At 42.1% G+C, this 18598-nt stretch overlaps 1 protein-coding gene across 3 annotated transcripts in view; it reads right to left on the minus strand.

Moving 5' to 3' along the window:
- The window catches only part of cacna1db (calcium channel, voltage-dependent, L type, alpha 1D subunit, b), a 125703-nt gene extending 107759 nt beyond the window's left edge, over positions 1-17944 (minus strand). For all 3 annotated transcript variants that reach the window (XM_030056265.1, XM_030056264.1, XM_030056263.1), the window contains exons 1-3: positions 17813-17944; positions 12884-13352; positions 12079-12184 (exon numbers count right to left, since the gene is read on the minus strand). In XM_030056265.1, coding sequence (XP_029912125.1) covers positions 12079-12184; positions 12884-13352; positions 17813-17846 — 609 coding nt within the window. In that variant the 5' untranslated portion in view covers positions 17847-17944. The remainder of the gene's footprint in view (positions 1-12078; positions 12185-12883; positions 13353-17812) is intronic.
- Positions 17945-18598: the final 654 nt, after the last annotated feature.

Below are 18598 nucleotides of genomic sequence, written 5' to 3' on the forward strand. Positions count from 1 at the left end.
GCAGCTTCATGGAGCCATTCAGGGTGAAGAGCCCTGCACAACTGCACTCCAACGTTCATTGTTGAGGGAAGGGAGAACATTTTGTATTCAGTTTCTCCAACCATATTATAATTCTACAACTCAAAATGTGTAATTATTTCTGGAAAAGCACCGTAACACAGTGGCACACGAGGGTGGGCTGAAGCGGCGCAGGGAGACAAGAGCTACAGGAACTCCAGTCACTTGGTTTTGGGTCGAATATATGCTCATATTCTGTGTGTGAAACGCGACTAAAATCCTGGCGTACTCCAATATTAAACATTTTGCTGTGGCATGAAAGCAGCTGACTGCTCTCACTCTTTGGCTGTCACAGTCTCAGACCTGCACGGCGACAAAAACATGATGGCGAGCAGAATCTACCATTACCATTATAATGTCTTTCCTGTGTCACAGCAGATTGTTTTGTCAAACAGAGAGCGGGCAGCTGCCGATTGAAACTTTTCATGCCTTGTTGCTGGCAGACTCCTGTGTCAGTAGGTGGACGGCCACAGGTGGATGCAAATATTCTTTTAATTGGTTTATTGGTGGTAAAGGCCTCGGCGGTTCACGTAAACAGCTTTACCACGAATAAGGCCTTTACCAGAGTATGGCCCAGAGCCAGGAGCATTAGCCCACGGCCTGATGGGACAAACAACGTCTGAACCTGAGAGCCTTTACACACTCCATTCGTGAGACAAGCAAGTGCAAGTACTACGCCATCTTACCAAGCAAGCTGCTCACACACAGCGGGTGTTTAACATTGATCTGTCGTACGTCTGACACCTCGCTGTCCCGGGACAACCTGCGCTAGTCAAACGTAACATTTCCCGACTTTCCATGACTAAAATCTTCAATTCCCATGACCTATAGACATGCAAAACAAGTTTTTTTTTCTCTAGACAAACATTTTGAACCCACTTCAGATTCAGATGTCTTATTAAAGTGTATTATTCTCTTTTATTCTGCGGGGGAAAGGAATGTAAAGTGGACAACAGGAAAAAAAAATAGATATATTAGTTTACGGTAATGGTTGCAAATTTTTTCAAGGCTGCCACAATATGCCATGCCTTATTCCAAGGATTTACTAAATTCCCCGACTTTCCCTGCCTGGAATAAACTCAATAACTTTCCAGACCCACAGGAACATAAACCCTTTATACACCTGCCGTAATGTTACCGAGACAAATTACCGTATTATTCACTGCGCCTAATGAAAGAACTGTTTCTGAATAAGTTTTACCTCACTACCAAGTCATTTCTGGTGCTTGCTGGAAATGAAAAATGACGAGAAAAAAAATCAATTGATATCTACTTTATCATCCATGTTCCCTCTATTCAAGAGCAGAGTAAAGTGCCTCAAATGCATTACAGTGTGCAGAACATGTATGACCTCATGTTTGAATCAATTAGCATTACGTTCAATTAAATTAATATGTGGGTTTTCTTGAATGTACAAAAAGCACCGTGATAAAGCCTCTATTGAGCTGTGCAGACTTATAATGCTGCTAATGCAGCTCTTCAGATCGCATGTCTTCTAATATACAGTCACTACGGCATCAATGTATTCCAATTTTTCACCCCAAAAAATGACTAAGAATCAATGTCATGCACTAAATTTATACAGTCAAAGTCAGAATGAGAGGAACTGTGGTTTAATTGTGTCCAACTTTTGCATCAGACCCAGACTGTTAATCCAGACAGGCACGATAATTGGCAATGTGGGAGTTTGGTGAGAAACAGTGGCTTGTTGTCTTTTGTATTTTTTTGGGTGTTTTTTTTTCCTTTAACTACTACTCCTGCTGACACACGCACATCCTGTAACAATGACAAATACTGTTGTTTCTCACAGGACCAAAATCATGAGAGTTAAACCAGCCAAAATTACATTACCTGACCCTCTCCTGTAAAAGTAATCCCATCAGAGCTACAGTCTGTCTCTGTGTCTGAATATCTTTCCCTGTGAAAGAAAAGCCGCTCTGATTGGAAACCAACCAAGTTTAAAAGACTCTGTAATACAATCAGACTCACAAGGCCGGTGATAAAACTGAGAAGCTGAAATCATTATGGGAGACCTGAGGCTTCATTTCTGTAGGCAGTGCTCTGTGCATCTGTCTCCGTTTACAGTTTGAACCGACGGTGAGTCTCTTCCAGTCGTGGTGTGATCCTATGTGTGTGTGTGTGTGTGTGTGTGTGTGTGTGTGTTGTCTTCGTGTCATGACTAAGTCCAGGCACAGAGGAATCCCTGCTGCCAGGCCCCGGCAGCGCTTGCCTATGGTTTTAATCATAGAATTATGTGTCGCCACGTTGCCATGGTTTTAACTCTGCTCTCAAGCCATGCATGAGCCAAAAGATGTTTGACCCTTTGATCTCTGAGTCACGGCGCTCATGTAAAGACTCACCCACGTGCAGTTAAAACGGACTCTGTTGCAGGGAGCTCAGAGAACAGTTCGAGGCGAAAGGAAATGAGCAATTCTGCTGATAATTAAAAATAATCAAACAGTTTGTTCAGGCTGCTGTGCAAACCAATTGGTTTATTCCCATCCACAGTGCTGCATGTCCATTAAAGCCACCTTCACACCGGCCCCATGCATCACAGCAATTATAATGCCACTTACACTTATTCATCTTACACACATGCAAGTACACACTCTAACTATGGAAGCACATATTATTCACTCCATTTATTTCATCCACTCCATTTTCCTATGATAACATGTTAATCTGACTTGTTTTCTCAAGCTCTCTAATAATTTATGGTGCTATCATGAGATAAATGCTTCCCAAGATAACAGGCTAATTACACAGGTTAATAAATTAATAATTTGAGATCTTGAAAGAGCAAAACGCATGTACGACTTTCAAACACAAATTTGGATTACAGCCAGCGTCAAGCTGCGATAAAAACGTAAAAATAGGCTTATCTATGTTAATGTTCAGGGCTTCCTTCAGTCAGTGTGGCATGTCATAATCTGAGAAACAAATACATCTGCACATTTCATTTGTTATCTCGGGGCAGTTTTTGTCTTCGGAGGATCTGAACATAATTACGTCTACCTCAGGAAAACAAAGTTTTATTACCTTGAGACGGACAAAATTACCCAGCTATCTCGGGTTAACAACATGTCATCTGGTGATAACAACATTAATAAGTTGAGGTCTCAAGAGAACAAATAACATTAACTCCTTGTGGGAAAACAGACAAAATCAAATTGGTAACATCGTAAGAGCTTCCATATCTAATCGCCTATGCTCTACACCGGGTTTCTACATACACACAGCACATGCTCATCCCAGCTAGACAGCACAATGACGGACGTTTTGATCATCTTTACATCTTAATCAAACTGTGACTTTCTATTGGAGTTTTTGCAGAAGTTTCCGACATTTTTTGGTGATGCTTGTCTTTATTCTTCATCGTGTTTAGATGGCAACCCTAAATTCGCGAAACTTTTCCACACTCTCACTCATGTGTGGTTGATTCAGCACATTAACGCTTGACTCTGCCCAAACCTTAACCCTATAAAGCCTAAACTATGAAAGAATTGGCAGAAAATTCCAATTTTTTGAAACTGAACCCTTTATTTAGTCCTATAACAAAATGTATAATAATAAAAAAAATATATATATATATGTTATTACACAACCTTTCTGGCATATGATATACAATATGTACTTGAAGTGCCAATGGTATGGTCCAGGGTGAACAGGGGAAGTGTTCAAAGGTATACAACAGTATTTTGATCAAGTACTGATTAAACTGAAAACGAAAAATCGAATTGAAAATGTGTATCATATATGATACAAATGGCTTTATAGGGTTAACATTGACCGTAACCTTAACTCTAACCGCACTCGTGAGTGTTTGAACCTAGATTTGAACCTAGAGTTTCACAATGAGAGTTACTGAGAAATCTGCAAGAGTTTTAGAGTTACCACCTAGACACGATCCTTGTTCTCACATGTGCGGCGTGAAACACACTTTGCAGGATTTGCACGAAACCGGCCAGCAGGGTAAACGACGCCGCAACACAACAGAAAGAAGATCAAATACTGGAGAGAAACTGGGATCTATGGGATGTGGTAGAGCAATGCTGAATCTGCTCTGCTTGGCAGCATGTAAACTCATGTAAACAGCTTAATCACAATATTGTCTTATAAGGCCACTGAGTTGACTGAGCATGTACAGGGTGAGGTGCGTCCCTTTAAGCTGTAAACCCCTCCCCTCTACGCACAAATACAGCAGATTCATACAGCTCTCTTATGGGATTATCAGCTGATCAGCTGTGTATGCGAGTCAGCAAGCGGTCAAAGGGGCCGTCATAAGTCTGCTAAATCACTAACCGGCTTAATAGGATATTAATCATTCACCACACTAACGCGAGAAGGGAAGGTGGAGGAGAGAGAGAAACAAAAGGCGGCGGTGCATGGCGATAGAATAGATACAGGCCAGAACGGAAAAAGGAAAAAGCGGAGAGACTGAGGCGGATAAACAGACAGAATGAAGGTTTAATAAATCTGAGAGAAACAGAGAAACAAGGAAAGACAAATGACACTACCCAAAAACGGTGACAACGTAAATTAAGACGTTATTATGTAGTTTAATTACTGTCACAACCACGCTGACCGAGTTTTGCCGAGTTTTGATCAGATTTGTGTCTGCAGTGTGAACGAAGCCAGAGAGACAGTAGGAAGACGAGTAAAAGAGTAAGAGAACAGAAAGAGACAAGGTAGAGGGAGAAAGTGAAAGTCAGTCACATGACAGCGAACATTAAAATCTCCTTTCTGTCAGAGGCTCCTCCCACCTGTAAGCTCCCACCCTAAATCCCTCCGACCCACCGATCCATCCATCCATCTCTCCCCCCCCCCCCCCACCCACCATCTCTCTCTCTCTCTGCGACCTCCATTCATTTACTGCCCTCTAATCCACAGCCCAGCTTAATCCCTAAACCTGCCCTCACACACACACACACACACACACACACAAACTTTCTCCTGCACACATTCACTCACACACACATATAAATAAACACATGAGGTCACGCTCAGACACACACAGTCACTCTAATTCACACGTTCATGCAAAGTCGTTACGAGGGCGATGATGTCTCTGCACAGGAAACACACACACACACACACACACACACACACACACACACACAAATGTAATCCAAATATGTTTTGCACAAAAGGCCCGATCGCGACAGGGCACGCAGGGACAGGAGACACAAAGACCCAGGAGTCCCAAAATGACCATCACACACAGCAGCAACAGGCAATCCCTCTTAAGACACACACACACACACACACACACACACAGAGAGAGAGAGAGAGAGAGACACACTGAGGCTGACGCTCTTACAGTGGATTAGACCGAGAAGACAGAGAGAGCATCTGCTGCCGAGGATGAGATGATGATGAGACGGAGGGAAAGTATCGGTGTGTCGACAAAAGGAGGTTTAGCGGCCGCGGTAAAGTAACTAAACGATGTAACGTCGGTTCTCGAGATACATGAGAGCGCTGGGAACAAAGAAACGGCAGAAAAAGTTAAAATAGTCAGAAGTTTCTGAGGTGCTCTGACCTCAAACGTCGGTCATTTCTCTATTTCAGTGTCACTTTGGTGGCTTTTTTCGCTTTAAAATACTGGGTTCATGACCAAAATGTGAATTTTCATCATTGATATGTGTGTTTCATAACCAAAATATATAATACATGGCATACTGCTCATATTTCAGCGAGGAATTTCCCTCAAAATGACTGATCTCTCGCCATCTATTAATCTGAAACTATTTTGCTCTTTGATGCCCTAGAAAGTAATTAAAAGTAACAGCAACAAATGTAAAAAGCTGCCAGCATGTTATGGCAAAGACATAAATGTGATCATTAAAAAATATCATAAAAACTAAAGTATTTTCTAAATTAAACTATTTAATTACCAAAGAGAAAACCCGAGCAGCATTATTTTCACTTAGAAATGTGTTACGGTGATGAATTTCTTCTTTAAGGTCTCTCTTTAAATATCTAATATATATATCTATATATCTATATCTATCTATATATATATATATATATATATATATATATATATATATATGTATATCAAGAGCTGATCGTTTTAACTTAAATACAAAATTTAACTCATAGTTCATGCAAGAAAATCAACCATTGTGTCTTTAATTTCTGCTCTCAGCGCTTCATGTGACTCACACCCCGACTCATGTACAAATCAAATGTTACTACGCCAGTGGTACTTGAAAACAAAACCACACACACTCGAGGGGAAGCTATTTATCGTTTTATTTCACATTTTCTAGGTCGGCGTGGAAAGTCGTGATTAGAGCAGACGACACTTAACCTGAAATTTCCCAAAGAGGTGAGAGGATTTCTCTGGGGTGAAACTAATTCACTAATTCCGCAGGCATAATTCAAATATATTTGTTGTCATGTTTCACTTCTTTCCATTTTCATTCAGTTAAAAGTTTTCACACCGGCGTCTCTCTGACTTCCAGGCTGGTAGACGATGAAACACACACACACACACACACACGGGAGCTGCTTTATATCTCTGGGCTGCAACTAGAGATCATTTTCAGTGTCGATCGAAGACGATCCTCAGAGAAAAGTTGTCACATTTTCGCATCTGTCATCTTAGCGTAGCTGGAATCAGCGTTTTATTTGCTGTTTTTACCTGATAAATGACTAAAACCATTAACCGACTGATTACTTTTGATTGGTAAGTCAGCAAATCAATCAATCGACTAGTCGTTTCAGCACTGCTACATCTACAGCAACTATTTAAACACCATAATAAACCCTAAAATCGGACTTTTCTGCGTATGTGTGTGTGTGTTTGGTGCAAGAAATTCCTCCTTAGCACAAGCAAATCGGGAAAAACTAAGAGCTGAGCGTCCAAGACGAGATGGCAACTGACATCTGACATCAAGCAAACAACAATAGACCGCCACATTTCACTCGTTCTACCGAAATCTCCGCGTAAGGAAAGCTTTCTTTTAGCCGGCTAACTCTCCCCGCTGTCTCTTTCCCTTTTCTCCTTCCCGTCCGGCGCTGTTCACTGGGCCAGAAGGAGCCAATCAAACAACACCTACACACACTCAAAAAAGTAGTAGCTGGTGAAGCCGCAGTTGTGGAAGTGTATACACTACTGAGGTGAGATGGATAAACTGTGATCCAAATATATAAAAGTGCAAAAAAAAGGAGGATGACACCCTACTTTTTATTTATTTTATTGTTTTTACGAGCACCTAGCTAGGTTGTTGTCTATTGATCAGATAGATCTAATCCTCTAATCTTGACCTGAGGATGTAAGCGTCATCTGATCTCTCTATATGAAATATTTAGATGACTGCACTTTTATTGAGATAAAGGCGTGAATGCTCTTTTCCAGACTGGATAATTCATAAATAAATCGCCCACCAATGAAAGCTTCTGAAATATTTGAGGCATGTGGACAAATCACTCCAAAAACAAAAGAAATAAAAGGAGAAGTGGACGACTAATGTTGTATTTGAGATGAATGACGGCTCTGTACAATATCAGGAGAAAAAAAAAAAAAAAAAAAAAAAGCGCCGCGGCTCTGTCACACCCTGCCAGGCTTAAAGAAACGTGCACAAATCAGGACGTAACTCATTCTTAAACAAATTCCCCCTGCCAGCTCACAGAGGCGCGATGGAAAAAGCTGCACAGGGCTGAACACAAACATTCGTACACACACACACACTCACACACACATCACACACACATACATTGTGCAGTGAGTGATGAGTGTAGACTTGGAGAGCGTGAATAATCCCCATCTGTTGAGGGAACATGCTATGTTTCTCTCTCTGTCTCTCACTCTCTCTCACTCTCTCTCACACACACACACACACGGACTCACATGCACGCTCACGGTCACACACACACACACACACACTTCCCTATGATGTTAGACTCTAAGCCTTAAGAGAAAAAAAGCAAATGTTTGCACTGTGTGTCGACGTCCTTCCGGGACATCACTAAAAGCACACAATCACAGGATTAAACTTGTACCACAAAACAATTCTATTGCTCTTTTGGTGAGAAATTGTAGAGGGAAATGAATTTAGGTTAAGTGAACTGAATGCACACACACACACACACACACACACACACACAGTCACATACATCAGCACAACCAGGCCACTTCCTGTTTTTGATCTCACCCTGTCCATTAAGTGATGGAGTGGAGTCATTTTAGATCTGCATCTGTCTCACCTATTTCTGTCATTTTCCCTGTCTTTCTCTCTTTTTCCATACACACACACACACACACACACACACTGCATCAGTGGTGAAAAGAGCACTACAAAGAACTACTCAAGTAGAAGAACTGTTGCTTTGCTGTAAAAATCTACTTTAGTAAAAGTAAAAACACGCTGCAAACTACTTTCTTTTAAAGGGGCATTACGCTCAACTGAAGTGAGGACCCTGTGGACTCAACTCACACATGTGGAATAAGGACTGAATGTGATGGTTGAGTCACCATGGCTCTCATCGTCAGGCCAACTCAATGATATTTTTCCACTTTTTTCCCCCAAAACTTATTCCACATTTTGCACGTTGCGTCTGAATCGTCCTCACTTCCATCGACCATCTGCAGTTTTTCCATTGTGCAGCTTTTATTGTGAAATTTGGAAATGACAAAAAGTCAAACCAACAAAAGCAGAAGCAGATTCCTCCTCATCATCTTTGCTGACTGAGCTTTTATTGTGAAAGGTTCCACTCTCTGTCATTGACCATTTGTTCTCTGTAATGGATGTGATTTAAAATGTAGTGAAGGACAAAATTCAAGCAAAATGTAGTTAAGTAAAAGTTAAAGAACTGACTTAAAAAAATACTCAAAAAAGTAACTGACTAACGTAACACTGACTGATTTTCGATGATTAGCTCCATCTTTTTTTTTTTTTGTTTAAAAGTGCGCAGATGAAAGAAATCACCTGCCGTCTTCCTCGGCTGGAAATAAAACCTACATAATCTCTGTGCGCCGTGGCACCTGGTTTTGACGTCTCTAGTCAGCTTTCATTTCATTTCATTCAGTTTTATCTGTCATCAGGGGCTCTGCTGTCATTTACGCCTCCAGAAAACATCAGACTGCAACTAATGATTGTTTTCACTGTCAATTAATTTAGCAATTATTTCTCCAATTAATCATCCTGTCTATAAAATGTAAAAATAACAAGTGCCAGTTACCAGGGCCAGATTGAGATTGTAAAAATTCATTTTATTCATTTTATAGACATAGAAAAGGATCCCTCATCTGCATTTTGTGCAGCTTTAAGCAGAGAATGTTTACTTTTACTTGCCAAATGACAAAAACTATCACTGGAATATCAAAATTACAATGGATTAATTTCGATTTGGCAATTAATCAGCTGATAGTTTCTGCACGTGAGCTTATACCTGAATCAAATCTTAGTAAGTAGCATCAACAGATAAATGTTTTGACTTGTTCTCACTACCATATGCCCGGGGATTATCAGATCAGGATTATTCAGGTACTCATCCAGAAAGAAGCACCCTAATTTGGCCTTCAAACACTGTTACGGCATTTTCTGAGCTTTTTGCCACTTACTGTATTTTCCTGTGTGGCAAATCTCAACAATCTGTTGTTCCAAAAACAAACACTAAGTCACATGCACTCACAAGCAGCTTGCTCAGTGGATTTTTTTTGGTAACCTGTCATCCAACCAGATTAAGATTTTGGCAGTGGATGGGTGAGCAGGTGGAGGGAGGAGGGAGGTTCTCTGTGCTCTTTGCTGCTACTTGACCTTCTCTGGTGGTCAAAGGCATGAAGAAGTCCCTGAATGTGACCATCAGACCAAACTGGAACCGCTGGATATGAAATGTCAGCCTCTCCTTATAGCCATAAAAACTTGCATTACGGACACACGGAGATTTTCATTTTCAAGCGACACTGCACGTGTGGAGCTGCGCAGCGCCACCTGAGTTTGAATGGCATTGTTCTCAGCCACACAAACAAACCGAACCGAAGGACGAGAAGCTCCAGAGTTTGAAAAAACCCTTCCAATCACGCCTGCACACGCTCTTTATTTTACAAAAAAGCTAAAGGACACAGCAGCACAACACAAGCGCATGGACAATGCCAGCACTCTAAAACATTTTCCCATCTGATAACACTTCACATGACAGCTACCTTTTTGCATGCTCGACTGATATGGGTTTGTCAATGGCCCACGGCGATAGTTAGAGAGCAGGGCGGCTGGTGGCTGATAGGTAATGCTGACATCATGTTGCTATTGTATTCTTATTCATATTTAATGATATATTTATTAGGCATCTAATAAAATATGGGCTTTGAATGGGCATTTATGTAACACGAATGTTATCGTCTGCTTTGTCTCTGTTTGCTTAAGTTGCACTTTGCCTCCGGTGCACTTACTTTCAATTTTTTAAAAATCATCAGCTGAATGAATGTCCACAGGCAATCAAAAAATGATTTTGTTTCGGCACTTAACAACAGCATTTTTTAGCAATTCAGGGGGAAAGCAAACATCGTTCCACAGCAGCTACACTGACGACGCTCCTGAAAGTCTGCAGACATTTTTTGTTTATCGGTCTTGTGAGCACAGATACTGGCCGATGCAGATTAAATGCCAGATATCGGCCTGATTAATCAGTCAGCCGAGTCTCTAATATCTGTAATAGTAACACACTAATTAGGAACAAAATGTAACGGTCCCATCTCTAAGTCATATTACTGAAATTGGACACATTTCTTGAGACTGAACCATTGCAAAGAAGCAAAACTGCCTCACATCTTCTTGCAACGGCATTTTCTGTACGATTTCTCTTAATTTTACGAAATGTATTGTATCATCATTATTATTGTTCTAATTGTATTGCACTGCTGTCTGATTGCATGGTAATTACAGCAGTTTGGGAGCAGTAATTTCCAGGTAGTCCTCCCCTGTGTGTCGGTGGGCAGTGTTACTGTCAGATACTCTGACACCAAAACAAACTTGTGTTGGCCTCTCGCTGCCTCTGCCTCTCTTCACCTCAGCGCCGCTCTCACGATTTGGAAAGCTGTTGTGACACACAGAGGGATGACCCACACACACCGAGTGCAGTCTGTGTGTGCATGTGTGTGTGTGTGTGTGCATGAGACCTAGTGTTTGCACGTGTCAATGAAACAATGAAACCTGACACATCCCCAAATATTGTCGGGAAAGCCCTCTGACGTAACGCGCACATCCAGCCAATCACAGTCACGTCACGGTGTTGTGCCCGGCCATTGTGGGTAATCCGGCTGATGACAAACAGCGGCGCTAACAGCTAGCAGCACAGGCCAAGCCAACATGCAGACATGTACAACCACACACAGCACCAAAATTACACTCACACACAGGTAAGGGAAAAATGACACCTAATAAATCCAGCTCTGCTTCAACCATTTTAAATATTCAAGGTGTTAGATTAACCAGTTTAACAACTATATTTAGAGCAAAAAGGTCAATAGTGACATCTTCCTTTATAAAAGAGCAAAAAGAAAACTTTGACCTGTTTCATTTCAAACATCATATCGTAACCACAGCACAGATTAAGAATCAGAAAACTGATATTCTGCAAAAATCTATTAGGACGTAGCATTTCATCAAAATTAATAAGACAGCTGGGTCTTGGAGAACCACCCATTATAGCTCAACAACATTTTTTCTGATGATAACCTGTGCAATACTCCTTTCCAGGTTAATGTTACTTAAACCTCTGTTGCACCAATCCCATAATATTCCAGTGAATCCGTATTGTAATCTAACCCACTGACATCTGCACTTTTAGAAGCTGCATCTGTATGTTTGGCCACTCATGTGAGCTTTTATCCAACCTTTTCAACCGCAGCAGCAGCAGCAGCAGCGGGGCTTAGTGCAACACTTGTTTCTTGTGTATTGCACTTCAATGGCAAAGTAAATCAGGTATGCACTGGTACAGCACAGGCATGGTGCAAAAACATCCCCATTTATCCCTGCATAACCTCATCTTTTACATATTTTCCAGTCCTGTACTCACCAGCTCTTGGTTGGTAGAGTTGGAGTCGTCTCCAGGGAAGGGGATGTAGATGGCTAAGGCCACACAGTTGGCAAATATAGACAGCAGTATAAAGATATCAAATGGTCTGGAAAGAAACACATTCTGTTAAGGAAACCGGTTATCATAAAAGAGAAGCCAGTTAAAATAGCAGTTTTTTGTAATTGGAGTTAGGAGTGCTTTCTTGGAGGTAGGAGTTAATTTTGTAAATTTATGACAAGCGCTTATTTCAGTTGTCTAAACTCATAATTCCTGAAGACGCTGGGTTTTGTCTATCGCTTAGAGTCAGACAGATGAAGCAATGGGTTGGAAAAATAACACGGCAAAATAAGAGACTTCAATGGACTAGACAGGGATTTGAGAAGACTCATTCAAATACCTCCATTCATCAGTCCAGCTATGTGAGCCTTGATCCATTCATCTAACCAGCTGTACAGTCATCCATCAGCCCAGCCTACCATCCCACAGCTCATCAATCTATCCATACGCACGTTCATCCACAACCACTTTTCATTTTATCCCCTGCTCTTGGAGCCAGAAGGCCATGACCAATCCAACAAGAATGTTAGAGGTCATTAATTCAGTGACTGATTAAGTTGAACATGCATACGCTGACTCCTCCATCCATCCATCCATCCATGCATCTGTTCACTAATCTCAGCATGCATCCATCCATTCATTCATAGATCCATCTATAATCTATTAAAGACACTCAAGCATCCACTAATCCACCCATTCCAACCAGTGCTCCTGTGTTTGACCACCAGTGTCCCGGGTTAAAGGATACTTCCATTCCACCAGGCTGATGCAGGCCCTGCGGATGGGGTTGTTGAGGGTGAGGCAGAACAGAGCTCTGGGCGGCCTGCTGTTGGTTGACCCTCCCTGCTTCTTGCTCTTGGCGTACTGCTGCCTCTTCCGGTGCGACAGCGAGCCCGCGGGCGCCCCTCCTCCGGTGGAGATCGACTGCCGCGCGCTCATACTGGGCTTGTCAGCGTCGCCCTGGGCTTGGCGGGCAGCGTTGATGGCAGCGTGCCAGGCAAGAACCGGGCTGACGACGGTACCGCCGGTGCTGCCGGGACCCTGACCGCTGTTGGGCCCAATGAGGCCGAAAGCAGGCCCGACAGGTTTGCCGGTGCTGGCTGGGGCCTGTGAGGGTTCTGATTGGTGGATCTGGTGCAGGCGGTTGTGGCATTCTGACCAGGGCGCCGAGGCATCACCAGCAGGAGCAGCTTTCTTGTTGCTGGCATACTGGGCCCCTGTGGGGAGACGGAGGCAAGAAGAGAGACAGCAGGATGATTAAAAGGATGATGGAGCGTTAATGTCGTGCTCCCAATCATGCTGGAATGATTTGTCAATCAATCGGTCAACTAACAGACAATTAATCAATTATAATTATGATAATCAATTTAGAGTTTGTAAAAATCCTAATCATTTGCTAATTCCAGCTTCACCAATATCACCAAGATGCTGTCTTACTTATCTCCATTCATATTATGACAAAGTTATTTTTTGTGTGTGTGTGTTCACGTGTGTGTGTATCTGTCCACCTGTCAAAACTTTGAAAAAACAGTTTCATGCCAAAATCGAGCGCTAACTCAAGCTGTTTTTTCAGCCAATTCCAAGCACCAGAAAAGGGAAGATACATAGGCAGTGCCTCCATATTTTCCCTTCTCCAGGTGGGTGAGGAGAGGGGAGGTTTGTCACCCAAACCCAAGCACCCAGAGAAGGGGACACTTGTCTGGCCGAGATCACTCGTCTAATTATTTTTGAGACTTCATAAGCAAAATTAAAACAGTCAATGTATTACATACAAATCCAGTACATTCTAGCCATTCAAGTTGGGAAGCAACTTGACTACCACCAAAATCCTGTTCTCCAGCTGCTGTTATGTTAATGTTAGGTTCATGCAATTGGAACACATTAGCTACTAAGCATGAAGCATGAACTTTAAATTTCCAATTTATGTTCAACCATTTACCGCACAGGTGTTTGACCGATTTGAGGTCCGGTAGTGTTGAAAATTTAACTTTATGTCTTTTTTGAGGTTTACAAACATGTAAAAAGTAATACTACATTGCATTTACAGTGTGAGTAATGCAACAGTGACATCAGATAACTGAATTATCAAACATACAGAGACAGATTGGAAAAACACACATGAGGACTTCATTATCCTGCAGCTTTAAGCCTCTGAAAGTTTGTAAAGGGAGCGGAGAACCATGTTTGTGTTTTGATTATATTGTGATTATGATGATGATGTTGACTATGATTGTTTTTGCATCAATGAAACTTTGCATCAATTCTTTGCATTAGTGACTGCCTTGTTGTGCAAGTCACTCTCATAATTTTACTTATCAACTTTGCACATCTGATCTGATCAAAAGGTAACTGTCCACTACAATAACTTTGACAGCCAGAAATCATCAAACTGCACACAACTCATGTTTTCACGCAAATACAAGATGTTTTATGGTAAAGGATACCAAACGGATGAGAATAACAAAAGACATAATGTTATATATGTTTTCTATGGACAGAGTGCTTGCTGCCTTTCAGGAGACAGTTTGTATTTCACTCTAAATTTTGATTTGTCACGTCCTGTGACTGGAGAAGCGTGGTCCTTATCCAACTCCAGAGCTTCATTTGTGCAAACCGGGTGAGTCTGCAGGGTTAAAACTGAAGCCCAACTTTGTGATTTCAGCTGATAAGATGCGTCTGTTTTTTTTTTTTTTCCCCACAATCATCGTGCACAGCTTTAACACAATAAATAAAGATGAAAGTTGAAGTTGAGGATAATGATACACAAAGAAGGGAAAGAGGCAGAAATAAACTGGAGAGAAAAGTGAGAGGTGGGAAAGAAGATTGGTTTGAAGGGAGTCCAGGGGAGAGAAAGCGAGAGCAGGACAGGGTGCATGAAGAGAGAGACAGAGAGAGTCATTAAAATCAATGCAAACCACGAGTGAAAAGGACAGTGCCCTTGACATGGTCTCTTCTGCTCACTGCAACTCTGCAGCAGTGTCACATTAGTGCCTAGTGTCACGGCTAACATTTCACATCTCCTAACAACAACAAAAAAAAAACAGCGCTCCAACTCTAATCCAAATGCCCAAAAATAAAAAATAAACAAAAAATAGTGTGACAGTGATCCTTGAAAATGAGAGTGCAGTTGACTTAACACACGACTAACAAGAGAGATGTCAATTTATCATCAAATCATCATCCCTCTTCACAGAGAGAGAAAGAGAGAGGGGGGTGTCTCTGCTGAGCCAGTCAGTAACAGGATGAGGAGCTTCTATAACCAGATGACCATTCATTTGACAGCTAATATTATACTAAATATTATAATTTTTGTATAGACAACAGAAATCAGACTTGCAAGAAATGAGGCCATGTCTAGCCTACATGCAGACAGTAATTTAGGTCCTTCAGTTTAGTTAAACCAGAACTGGCTGCTTTGCTGAGGTGAAACAGGCAGACAAATCACCTCCCTCACATTTACATTTCTGCCTTTTAATCTTTACTAAATTATTTACCTTATGGAGCATAAGCCCTCAAATCTCACTGCCTCTAACATTTTCTAATGACATAACATAACACTGCATAACACTCCTAAGTGCAAAATGGCCAGTAGCCTAGTTAATGATGATGATCACAGCCTGATTGACAATTATGGGATGCAAGGCTTAGGCTGAAAATCTGCAACAGGAATTAGGCAACACCATCCCAGTGGAAAGTGATAGCTGTCGCACATCTGTCGCACCGTGGAGAGCAACTTTACACTTTGCTTCTCGTATTTTTAACCAGTTTTACACCATAATCAAGCCGTTATTAAGAGGCTTTACGCCATCCACGTGAAAAGTTTAGTAGCCTAAGCGTCGCTCACTTCATTTCATTATGAGGAGCGCACGAAATCCACAGCATCCTCCGCGGCTACGGAAGCAAAATGCCCAGCTGAGCACAGCAATAAAAACACGGGCTATATCTTTTCTGAGAACTGGCCACAACTAATTTCCCTGTGGATTTGATCATAACAGCTGCCATTGCCAATCATGCAGTCTACAACAAGCGCTCAGAAGGATAACTCCTATTCTGTGGACTAGGATAAGTTGAGGGGGGAGACACAAGAACCAGGGGGCAGACACGGCTCAGCTCCTGTAATTAAAAAATAAACCCACGGCACTAGAATAAACCAAAGTAGCGCTCCGCTCCCCTCCTGCGGCGCTCCAACTGCGCCCGGCGCTCCACGCACGGATTTACCTTCAGACTGTTCATCTGCGTCTTGCATCCTCGAATCCACATTGAAAAATCAGTTTTAGATCCAACTCATCGTCGGAAAAATATCGAGAGGTGTCGACGTACGGGGGCAAATCGAGCTGTTAACCTGAATTATAAAATGTTTTCCGAACGCAATCCCTGAGAGAAGCGCCAAACATTTTTGCCACATCCGGGTGTCTGCCTGCCGCCTCACACACAGCAGATCCGAGTGGACGCGCTGAGCGCCGCAGCCGGTCAGTCCGCTGCTGTCAATTATCCTCTGAACGCACCGAGAGCCTGCAAGTTGGGAGCTGACAGCTACAATGGAGAGGAATTACACGGAGCGCCGGGACTACGCACTGCTGAGGCGCCTGTTGCTGCACAAATGAAATTTAGGATTCAAATATTGATTTTTTTTTTTTTTTTTTCAATCTCTCTTTAGAACCTGTCGGGATTCAGTTTAAGGTTTCAGGTACAGAGCATCTGAGGCTGAGCAACCCCAAGGAGCGAATAAAAACATTTCACTTCCCAAAAATAAAATTATTGACATTTTGACATGACGTTTGTCTTTCTTTATACACAGACCTGTTGGCTTTATATTTCAATAGCCTACCTTAATGTAATTATTATTTAGGAACAAAAGAGACGTCATATAAACAGACGGTAGTTTTTTCCAGTGAGCAGACTGATAAATCACTTTACAAGTGGTTAGACACCAAACAACAGAGGCAGGTTGCACCTGTTCTGCTCAGGTGTAAACTACACTTGTAATGTGCGGGCTCCACATAATAAATTGGTCTTTATAATAACACAAAACAGAGAAACAGGCATATCTATTGCAGAGCCCAACATATTTTACCTCTCTGGCAATAAATTAGTAGCATGTGATACAATGTCTGTGCTCAAGAAAATACAGTAATGACACAGCAGCCTTGTGTTAGTAACAACTTTGCTGGGGTTAACATACACAGACAACGTAACTCAGTGACTAAAGGCCTTATTTCACAAAGTTTTGCCCTGTGGTGCACTAGAAAACATCGGGCCAATTAACACGTAATGTAAAGTTAAAATGACATATTATAGGCTATTAAATAAACAAAATAAGCGCCCGGAGTTATGCAAAACAGCAAAGCGCTGTATCTACTGATGCTGCCTTTCCCAAATTATATTTCCTCCCATGTTCCCAAATCATCCATCGCTGCCTATTCTGCAATGGCTATCTAGCATATAGGCCCATTGCCATCTCTTTAAGGTGTTATAACGCAAAGGTAAGTGAAATAACATTATTGTTCAGGAGGATCACGGTTGCAAATGTGTCGCGTTTCTCCCCTTCGGTTTAAAGTTAACAGGGAGAGTCAGGATAACAGGAAAAAACAGCAGGCCCCCTCACTCCCTGCCTGCTGTTCCCCTCCACAAACAAATCAGCCACAGAAATCTCAAGTCCGTGTTGAAGCCAACTTACCCCTCAGGGGTCTTCCCCTTATAATGAACGGCATTCTGTCACCTGGCTCTCCTCTCGGGCCTCATAGCGCCGTTTTCTGCCCTCATTCCGCGGCGAATCGAGAGGAAATGAGTTGTCGGAGCTCTGCTGGAAGGTTACCAGTGATTGGATTACCTGTGCCTATAGAGGATAACAGTTTCACGGTAGCAGGTAATCCTCCAATTATAATCCCTGCTCCAATGTTCCCTCAGCGCAGGCAGGTAAAGCAGGCAGTTGCAGCTCTAACCCAACACCAGTGTGATCTGGGAATTTTGTGTTTAATATGAAATAGATTTGTAAATCACTGCTCCAAAGTATTCCAGCCAAATGCCTACAACACATGGCGATAACCCACTTGCAGGCCATTCTTCCAGCATTTTCCTGGTATTTTCCTCCATATTTTAGCCAGATATAATCACTTTCACTCATTGGCTGGGCTGCATGGCACTAAAAATGCAGTACCCAAAAATGGTACCTTCAAAAATCCTGATCATCCACTTATGAACAAATCTGTAACACCTCAGCTGATTCATTTAATAGGGTTTTATTTCGCTTGAGCTGATTTAATAAGATTGATATCAGCTCTTGACTTGTGGCATTTGTTTAAAACGCAGAGATGTTCAACGCACATTGCACCTGAAACATCAGACCTGATACAACAGTGTAGCAGCGCCACCTTGTGGTGTTTATATGGCAGTTAGAATTGTGATCGCTGTGATAATGTGGGCCTCGTCACAAGCTCAGGCTGCTGTCTGTCGCCACCTGGCG

Source organism: Myripristis murdjan, chromosome 7, assembly GCF_902150065.1.
Source record: "Myripristis murdjan chromosome 7, fMyrMur1.1, whole genome shotgun sequence".
Lineage (NCBI taxonomy): Eukaryota > Metazoa > Chordata > Actinopteri > Holocentriformes > Holocentridae > Myripristis > Myripristis murdjan.